Here is a 10,350-nt window from a genome sequence, read left to right as displayed (position 1 = left end):
GGCCGGCTGGTCGTACGTGACGATGCGGCGCGAGCGCGGGAGCGGCGAGGACCAGCGGCGCACGAGCGGGAACGGGACGGGCGTGGCGGGGGGCGGCCGCGCGCGGAGGAGCACGTCGAGCGTGGCTAGACGCAGGAGGGGGGAGAGGAGGGCCGCCGCGAGCGCGTGCAGGAGGCGGACAGGCGGGACGGGCGGGAGCGGGAGAAGGCAGCAGGCGAGGAGAGGGGAGAGGGCGAGGAGGAGGAGGGCGGCGAGGAGCAGGCGGAGCGTGACGGCGAGGCGGGAGAGGAGCGACGGCGGGGACGGCGGGGAGGGCGGGGAGGGCGGAGACATGGTTGGGGTGGTTGGGCGGGGATGCGGGGGAGGGCGCGGGGCGAAGGGGCATGGTGGGGATGCGGCGCGGGTGCAGGGGATGCGTTTTGAAGGGCGGGGTTGGTTGAGGCTGGACGGGGGACCAGGCGGGGGCGATGCGGGCGATGCGATAAGCACGACTTGTGATTCTGGATTAGGAGCACACAAGCTCCACGCGAGATTCTGTGCTTGTTCACGATGATTCCGAATAATTCCGAATAGTTTCGACAAACCCCTCGAAAATTCTGATTCCCCCAACTACATTGCAGAATTCTGAAATGATTTACGCCGTAAACCCACTACGAGGTATCATGCTATTAAAAGGGCTAATTGAATCGCATCTTTTTTAAAGGGCCATTTTTTAAAATGCGATTCCCCACCAAACGTGTTCCATTTGTCCACGTGTACACCGCCACGTGTGCACGCCACCAGGCGTAAACGTGCACACGTGTACACCAACACACCAGTTGTCCACGTGGCGTATCCTGAATATGCCGCCAACGCGTCAACGGGGGAGCGCAACATTTGGGGGTTGGCGGGGGGGGGAAGCCTGTGCCCGCGCCCGCCCATCGTCAAAGGTGAACGAACAACCCCCGTCGCTTTGCGCCATAGTGCGCCACGTCTGCGTCCCCCTGCCACCATGTCGGAGCAGCGGGTGTCGGAGCAGCGGTGTCCCCGTCCGCGCCTCGTCCTTCGCCTCGCCTCGTCCTTCGCCTCGCCTCGCCCGCCCGGCGTACCGTCCCCTCTAACGTGTTCCGCCCGCCCCGCTTCCACCGCGTGATAAACATCCGCGCTCGCCCACGTACCGCGCCGCCCCGCTACCCGCGCGACATGACCTGACCCCCGCCGCTCGACATGGCGCGACCCCCGCCCCGCGCGCGCCGCGCCCGCCCCCAAGCCGCGCCTATATAAGCCCGCGCCGCGCCGGCCCCGCACTGCCTCCAACCAGCCCCACCCCCACCGATCGCCATGCACGCCCGTCCCGCCATGTTCCTCCCGCCGCTGCTGCTCCTCCTGTTCGTCTCGCGCGCCGCGGCACACGGCATGGTGTGCGAACCGCGCGCGAGGGCCGCATACATCTCCGACCTGTGCCCGCCGAACGGCATCACCCCGCCGCCCGATGTCGTCACGGATTTCTGCGCACACTGCCAGAACGGCGGCCCTAAGGATACCATCATGGCCAACTTGCCGCCCGATGGGTGGAAGGTCTACGACCCGATTGACGACTTTGAGTCTTCCGCGACGCGCGCAGGCCTGTGCGGAGACCCCGTTGGTGCCGATGACCACATGATGGGAGGCAGCTATATGCCGTATAAGGAGGTGCCCATGACACAGAGTTATAAGAAGGGCGCGGAGGTCGACTTTACCACCGAGCTGGATACCAACCACAACGGCTACTTTGAGTTCTTTTTGTGCGACTTGGACGCGTGCGGCACGAAGGACATCGAGAAGAAGTGCTTCATGGATGGCCACTGCCACCGCCTTTTGCGTGTCAAGCACCCGCAATGCGAGAACCCGAGCCCGGCGACGCACTATGAGTGCGGCCCGGTCGATCCCACGTACCCCGGCCGCTGGTACGTGCCATGCCGCAAGGGCGGACACGTCGGCAAGCACATTGTGGGCGGCGACTCCGGCACCATGCGCTACAAGCTTCCGGACAACGTCGAGTGCAAGCACTGCGTCCTGCAGTGGTACTGGGCCACGGCCAACTCGTGCGCCCCCAGGGGCTTTCTGGAGTACTTTGAGGCCTTCAATAATCCGTTCGGCACCGAGTGCGACGGTGATGGAGGCGCCAAAGGCGGCTATCGGGCGGGGATGGCCGCGTGCGAGGGGATGAGCATCCCGGAGGAGTTTTGGACCTGCTCGGATGTTCAGATTACCAAGGATGGCGAGAGCGCGGGGAAGGTCGGCACGGTTGGGGATGGGGAGGGAAGCGATGCCGATGTCACGGCGGAGACTCCACCCCCGTCCGCTTCTCCAGTTGACGTTGATCGTGTTGAGCCGGAGGGAGGTGAAACTCCCTCCCCGTCTGCCTCGCCCGTCATGGACCCTAACGTTCAAACCCCATCGCCGTCTGTCTCTCCGGTCATGCAGAACGATGGTGATGCCGGGGAGACGAGAGTAACTCCCTCGCCGGCCATGTCGCCTGTTGATGAGGGAGGGACGAGGGAAGGTCCCCGGCCCACTCCGACGAGAGGCGCCTCCGGCGATGGAAAGTGTCTGGAAGACAAGGCGGTTTGCGACGGGTCGGTCGATTGCTGCGACCCCAACCATGTATGCGTGTACTGGGACGAAGAGGGCCAGTTTATGTGTCACGACTGGCGAGAGTTGTGGAGTGTCGTGCAGACCAAGGTCGGCTACATTTAACTTCTTGTTAACATAACATCCTCACATATATCACAACAAGCCCAGTTCGTGTGCGTTTCCGTTGCTCGTCTACGCGACTGGTGGGAATGACCGCTTCCCACTCATTAACTGATGTCATCATCGCTTTTGGTTGACCTTTGTACAAACAGCGGCTTTCTGATCTGCCGTGTTGTAGAAACTACTGTAAAATTCACAGAAAATTCACAGAAAATTCACAGAAAATTCACAGAAAATCACTCGTTTTGATCCTTTGTTTCTATGCGTGGCGGTACAGAGGTGCTTAATGGTCGACAACTATTGCTTAACCTTCAGAAGCTATTCCGAGACTTTGACTTTTTCTCATGGTCTTGCGTGCGTACTAGCGCAGACATCAGACAGTTCACTGCAGTTTAAGCACATCTTTCCTGTCAACTTCTTTCTTTATCCCATCGACGTCTTCCGGTGACCCTACCTTCTGAATTTCGTTTGCGTTCTTATGGTACTTTGAATTACAGTACTAGCAGGAGCTGCGATTTGTCGGAAACCCAAAGACCTAAACGCAGTTTCTAATCACGATACGTTATTCTTTCTCGAGCATCACGTGTATGAGATATGATAAAGGTCAGGTAGGGGGGTTTGCAGAGTCAGAAAATTGATATAATAAGGGTGGTGGTGGGCAAGAACGTGCTCTGTTAAGACCGGCCCAGACTCATGCAATCAAATCCTCGTCTACAACAAGGGCAGGATTTCAATTGGTGACATAAATCGGCGCAACGAACATATCTTGTCGCCCTAACACATATTGGCTGCACTCAAGCCCAGTGAATGTCCTCGTATATTTTTATTAGCATTCCGCGGTCTACTAAGATCAGAATTCTTGATTACATAACCGAATTTTTTGAAGAACAGTAGTCTCTCAACTCAGTTCTATTCAAGGACACCATGCTGCCTATATTATTTTCCATGTTGAGTTTGCATTGCTGCATGAAGGAAAGCGCAACTCTTGAGCCTCCTATGCTATACTCTTCTCCTTCTTCCTTCAAACGGACAACAATGAAAAGAAAACGACCACGTTTCCATATCAGTATTGCTGCACTCTCTGCACTTGTGGTCATCTTTCTCAGGAAGCTATTTGCTGGCTTTCGGGAAAGCTACTATCGCCGTAACACAGATCCCTTGGAAGAATCTCTGCTTTCCGTGACCACCGAAAACCAATCTTATATCACCTCCATGCTCCTTTGGAAGGTGGCAGACGCCCCAATCTAGTCCTCAAAGTCTTACAGCTATTCGAGGACGAAATTACTTTTCTGAACATGGGCACCAACCAGGGAATTCTCTCCCTCTCAGCTGCACTATGTTACAAACCCCGACACAGCGTGCTCGCCATCGAGCGCATGCAACAAAAATCTGCCCAGACCATGGCAATGGCGAATCAAATCGGATGAGATGCTCTACATTGGCGAGATGGGACTTTCAAACGTTATGTGGCAAAGTACAGTCGTCTTTCCATTGAAAAGGAGAGATAGTGCCGTCTTGAGCGTAGCAGCCCCGGCAGCGAATACAGTATGGAAGAGTGCAACGAAAGATGAAATTTTGGGGAGTAGCGTGGATGAGGTGCTGGAGCAGTTCCATGCAAATCCTAACTAGTGAAGATTGGTTTGCAAGTACGTCAGATGAAGGTGCTGGAAGGGATGAAGATATTTCTGGCAGACTGTGACGATGTTATTTTGATTGCGGAACGTGGGAAGGGGTCGACGAGAAAGCCTGGGCTTGAACTGACAGCAGTGTATGAGTATCTGAAGAGGTTTGGGTTTTCAGCGTTTTGTGGTCCAACCGTATCTCTCACCTACAAGAATGAGTTTACAGTCGAGGGGAAGGAGCTCACGATGAAGAATGTCTTCACGAGTAGTTGCAATGAAATAACGTACTGGAAGAAAAGTGAAGACTAAGAATGATGTCGTGGATGTGAACGAACTTCTCGTGTGTGCACGGGAGCTACGTCTACTATATAATTGAAAATGGTCGCAATGTGCGCAGGACGGACAGATAACTGCCCCCAATTGCATTTCCGAGGCAACGGACAAGCAAACCTGGAGACGCTGACGTAGCGGCTTCACTCTCAATCGCATGAAGAGAAACGATAGTTTCGTCGACTGCGACAATCAAATCGTTATGATGCCCCAGGGGGCTGATGCGATGTAGTAGCATCAATTAATCGCATCATCACTACGGTATCCTGGAGAAGATGTACGTAAAAGAGAAGGTTCGGTTGAGACAAGAGTCTACATTGGAAAAGTTTGGCGACACATTTGGAAAGCATCACGTCTATTTGGCAAGTGGGACACCTCACTGCCGAATGTGCAGTATCGAACTGTCATCAAAGGCATGTAGTTACGCAGCAAGAGATGCAATCGCCGCACCTCGCGGGGTTTGTAATGAAATTGCAGCGCAAAGTATCATCTATTAAGGTGCACCACAAGGAAAGGGGCCCCCATGCGATCAATACATGTGAATTATTTTGGCCAAAGTGCCATACAAGACGGATGGCATCCGATTACGAAGCAATCCCTTTCGCAGCAGCCCCGGCGACTCGCACAATACGCTGGGGCAGCCTTGCGCCCTCCCCTGTCATCCTGCCTTTGCCCCTTTCAAGTTCAAAGCAGAGTACGGTGCTCTCCCTCATTTCGGCTGTCAAATTCTCGAAACCCCAAAAACTAGACACAAACGCCCACTAATTCAACTCGTATCTGCACCGACCCCCGCCCTCTCCGCCCTCCTTCCCCCTCCACATCCATCATACACCTCAGTCCGGATTCATCTTCCGCAATACTCGAATCAGAACGTGGCCCAAATCGCACCCGTTCTTCACTCCATCCGCCCGCAAATAGAACGATTGTGCGGCGTTTTCTTGGCCGCCGTTGTTTTGGGCATCCATCCCGTCCCGACCGTTCCTTCAGCAACGTCAATAAAAATGCCCTACAGAGCCTTCCGGGCCCGTCTTGCGCCCCCACCCCACACTTTTCCCACTGAGAAACCACCACGACGAGCACTGCATGCATCATTGCATGCAGCACGATGCATAATCCACTTACCTCCTTTACCGCCCGGCGGCCTCTACCACGTATCCTCCTTAAACATATCGACAACGACATCCTCTTAGACACGCTGACGACATTAGCAACTGGTTCACCCACTCTACACATTCACCTCTACCCATGTATGGTCCGACAGCTCCCGGGGAACGTGTTCCGTCCATTTTGCGAGGACCAAACAGACAGTTGAGCCCCAACGCCCTCAAACGAGAGAGAAAAAAGAAAAAGGATCGCTTGCGCAACCTCCCACGTACGCTCCGAGGCTGGGAGACTCAAGTCATCGATGCATCCGACATGCTCCACCTCGACACCCCAATCGCCAGAGAGGATGCAAAGCGCCTTCTCGACTCTGCCGTCGGCATTGTTATTGGCTCGCATGGGGTTAGCGGGATTACGCTTTCTTCACATGCAGGGTGCGCATGTCTGCCGCCGTACCTCGTTAGAAGGGTGGAGTACGAGGCTGCAATGCGCCAGTTGAATTGCTCCGAGATGGTCATCGGGCGTATGCACGCTATGTTTAACAATAGGTGGTACTACGGCGATGTGAGAGACACCAACGCGGCGGGGGAGTACCTTATCAGGGCGACATTGGTTGGTAATCGGTTTGCGAAACGCGTGCTCGATTGGCTCGCGCCGGAACGGTCAAAAGGGTTGCATACAACGCAAAACGGAGGTCGGGAAGAGTATATACGTGCTATTCGAGATGGAGAACGCGAGAGAGCTGTAGAAATTGGAAGATATGTTGTTGCTTGTGGGGCGAAAGTTAAAGGTACGGGGGGCACAACTCCGACACGGGGTACTGTTAGACCAGATGCCACCATGTTGATGAAGATGCCTAACAATGAACAAAAAGCGCTAGCAGCGAACAACATTGGATTCATTCTCGCCCACGGGGAGTCTGGGTTGGAGAAGGACATTCCAGAGGCGATGTATTATTATGAGATGGCTATCAAATGGGGTTCTGCAAGTGCTGCAAACAACCTTGCATTCCTTCTGCACTATGGGGCTGATGGCGACATCTCGCCAAATGGTGCCAAAGCGAAACTTCTGTATGAACTCGCTATCGAGCGGGGGGAGCGCAATTACTCGCCGAGAAATCTTGGAGTTCTGCTACATCAAGGAGCTCCAGGAGTTCGTGTGGACTTGGATGGGGCTGCACAAAGTCTACTGATCGGTCTACGAGAGGGGAATCATGCCGGTATGGTGAAATGTGCAAAGACCATGCAAATACTGTTAAGAAGCTGGCGCTTTTGGTGGTCAGGGTCACCACTCCGGAAATTATGCGAGGAAGAACTGGCAAGAGCGAGTTACAGAGAAAGAAAGAACAACAGCATTGAGGCAGACTCTGTGGCTTTCAATCGAGGAAGTCCATATGGCATGTAAGTCGAAAGGCGGAGAGCGTGCGCCGAATAGGACAGCGCGTAGAACCTCCGATATTTTATTTTGGTGAGGCTCCGCTTGATATTATTTGGCAAGGAGGATGTTGTTGGGAAGCGGTACGCATCTGACGTTGCTGATGCTGCTTATGTTTTTGTCTTTCCCTCCGCTCCATCTATGCTTCGGAGCTGGTCGAACAAGCAATCGTTGGAAAGCATGAAAAGTATCGTTGTTGTAATATCTTTAAACCTTACTGGTATGTACCCTAATCCATGGGCCTTGGCAGTCAACGAGAAGAGACGAGAGCTTCAGGACCACGCACCTTCGTTTATCGCTTCTTAATCGCATCGCTTACGGCGGCACACGATTAACTGCAGGAAATGTACTGCCCGAGTCTCCCTACTACATTGCTAAAGACAACGGAGAAGGTGACTTGCCGGCAGACGACCAAGGTCGAGGTGCGAGAGAAAGCAAATTGGAGATACCGCGAGCAAATATTTATTGAATACAAATGTTAGAACAAAAACCGGGACAATACTAATATTCTTGTGCCTTTCTCGTCTTCTCACAAGCGAACCCTTTGCGGTACAACATCTTCGCTCCCCGTGTCTTGCGTTTTGGCTTTGAATTTTTCTTATCGAGCGAGTGCCAAAGGTGCAAGCTTCCTTTTCTTGCTCACTTGGATGTTGAAAGCCCTTGCCTCCGCATCTCGGAACGGTGCATCATCCCTATCTGCTAGTTCCGACTTCCAGAATAAAAGTGCGGCCGCATTGAACCCCATGTCGCTCCTCAACGCTTCCAGTCTTTGGGACATTCGATCGTGCAGCTCCGCCACCAGCTTGCGACTCGCTGCGCCGGCCACAATTTGGCTGTTGTGTAATCGCAGCAGAAACATGACGATTCGAGAGACGAGTTCCACTGCAAGAGCCGCCGCCTTGATGTCTGGGGCCAAGAGCCGAGCGCAGTATTCCAGCAGGTTGATTGCCGAAGAAAGCGGCAGCACGGTCAGGGCCTCGTCCAGTTCCGACATCTTGATGCCTTCCATTGTACGGAGCAAGTAGGCGTCTGCACTAAGGCCGAGCAAGAGAGGACTGGGTCGTTCGCTGGGATCCTCGACAAGGCGAAGCTGCTCAGCGTCACACAAGTCGAGCGCCTCCAATAGTCGTTCTCCGGCCTTGATGGTGCTTAAGGACCTCTTTCCGGCCGCGGTCACTTCTTCGACCGTGTCTATGAAGCCTAAAGGTTTCTTCGCCTTGGAGGCCTCACGGCGGTCTTCGTCGATCAGAGTCGACTCGAACATTTCATCCATTCGGCGATCTTTTTCCTCTTCCAGAAAAATAGGCTCGTCCGTTTCGCGCCATACGCGTAGCATGCGATCATGACTCGCGCTGACCACCATCTTTCCTCCGTCGCTCACGGCGAGGTCCCAGGCCTCCCCTCGTTGCCCTTCTAGTTCGCAAATAAACTCAAACTTGTCGCCGTCCCAGTACTTTACCGTGCCGTCCCTTGATCCAGAGAATATATAGTGGGTGTTTGGTTGAAACGCGACTGACAAAACGGAGTCCCTGTGCGCGCGCAAGCTTCGACGACAATCCCCAAAGTCCATTCCCCACAGCTTGATTGTCTTATCAGCCGAGCCCGTGACCAAGATCTTGCCATCGCTCGACACGTCCATGGCCATGACGGGAAGCTTATGGCCGTAAAAAGTGAGGTATGGCTCGAGGCTATCCAGGAAGAAGGCGCGGACGGTGGAATCCATGAGGGACGCAAGCAAGACCGGGCGGTCGGAGCCGGACGACACGCAGACAGACAGGACCTCGTCCGGCATCTCGAGAGTGCGGACCAGCTTCAGCTCGGCCCCGTCGCCGACCAAGAGGTCGTCCAGGGCCCAGAAGCAGACCCTCTTGTCCGCGCCGCAGGTGATGAGCGAGGCTGCGTCATACACATGGTTGTCCAGACAGAGGTCCCAAAGGGCGCCGTCGTGCGCGTCGGTTGCAGTAATGGTCGCGCCTGAGCCGAGGTCATACACGGCCAGAGTGCCGTCCTTGGACCCGACGGCGGCGCGCGACGCGTCGGCAGTTATGAAGGCGCTGCACAATGCATACTTGTCATTTTTGATGGTGCGGATGCAGCGCTGCGTGTCGATGTTCCACAGTTTGACGGCGGACTTGCCTGCCGACAGGAGGGTACGATCGTCCGTGGCCAGCGACACGGAGCGGATGTCCTTGCGATGGCCCGCGGCATCCACGGTCACCAGCTTCTCAAGCGAGTCGGCACCGGAATGGCTGTCGTCGTTGTCGTCGCCGCCGTCGCGGTGGCCATCCACCGCAGCGGTGCGACGTTTCCGCTTCTTGGTGCCGACCTCGGCCCTGTAGACCTCGAGGGCATTCGACTTGGTCTGCATCAGCAGCTGGACATTGTGCGAGGCAGTGCGGGTGACAGGGATTTGATGGTTTTCTAGCAAGAACGAGACGGACCTGAGCTTGTCCTTGGTGGTAATCTGCCTGACGCTGACAAAAAAGTCCTTGGCCTCCAGCTTGTTGCCCTCCTCCACGTCCTTGCGGGCCGCGGCGACATTTGCTTCAACCTGCGGCTCCTCCAAGCGCAGGTCGAGCGCCTCCGCCCTCGCCTTCTTCTCGGCGGCCTCAAGGGCCCTCTTCCTCCGGCGGGCCTGGTGCTTCTCCGCGGCCTTCCTCCCGCGCAGCCTAAAGACCTCTGCGGACTTGTCCGCGGCGGCCACAGCCAGGAAGGTCTCCCCCCCGCTGGAGCCAAACGCGAGCGAGGCGACGCGGTCGCTCGCGCGGTGCCTCTGCACGGTGCCGACAAAGGTGAGGATGTGCTGCGGGTCGACGGGATCCTGATTCGGGGGCGGTTGTTCATCGACGAGGTAGACGCGGAGGTCTGCGTCGACGCCGGCGGACACGAGGACAGGGCCGTGCATGGCGAGGTCTGCGAGCTCGCCGCGGTGCCCCGCGAGGGTCTGGACGCAGCACTGGGCGTCGCGGTGGTAGACGCGGAGCAGGCCGTCGCGTGCAGCCGAGGCTATGTAGCGGGCGGCGCGGGCATCGAACGGTGCGACGGCGACGACGGGGGCGGTGTGCGCCGGGAAGCGGCAGACGCCGCGCGCGTCGGGGACGTCCCACACGACGACGTCGCCGTCGGCGGCGGCGGACACGAGTGCGGC

General features: G+C 56.1%; 2 protein-coding genes; one reads left to right on the top strand and one right to left on the bottom strand.

Annotated features, from left to right (window-relative positions):
- The first annotated feature begins 1,320 nt into the window (after nt 1-1,320).
- CHC_T00001733001 (hypothetical protein) lies at nt 1,321-3,393 on the top strand. XM_005712854.1 is given in 2 exon segments: nt 1,321-2,718; nt 2,719-3,393. The coding sequence occupies 1 exon segment, from the start codon at nt 1,321-1,323 to the stop codon at nt 2,716-2,718; it is 1,398 nt and encodes a 465-aa protein (XP_005712911.1). The 3' UTR covers nt 2,719-3,393.
- Nucleotides 3,394-7,641: 4,248 nt separating this feature from the next.
- The window catches only part of CHC_T00009435001 (WD40-repeat containing protein), a 3,240-nt gene continuing 531 nt past the window's right edge, over nt 7,642-10,350 (bottom strand). The window contains 2 exon segments of the mRNA XM_005712853.1: nt 7,642-7,800; nt 7,801-10,350. The exon segment at nt 7,801-10,350 is cut by the window's right edge and continues 531 nt beyond it. Coding sequence (XP_005712910.1) covers nt 7,801-10,350 — 2,550 coding nt within the window. The 3' untranslated portion in view covers nt 7,642-7,800.

Source organism: Chondrus crispus, genomic scaffold (genome assembly GCF_000350225.1).
Source record: "Chondrus crispus Stackhouse genomic scaffold, scaffold_11, whole genome shotgun sequence".
NCBI classification, from domain to species: Eukaryota; Rhodophyta; class Florideophyceae; order Gigartinales; family Gigartinaceae; genus Chondrus; species Chondrus crispus.
This window is presented reverse-complemented; position numbering and strand designations above follow the sequence as displayed.

Bases quoted from the DNA above. Each gene is read 5' to 3' on its own strand.
- CHC_T00001733001 (XM_005712854.1), top strand. From the start codon at position 1,321: ATGCACGCCCGTCCCGCCATGTTCCTCCCGCCGCTGCTGCTCCTCCTG.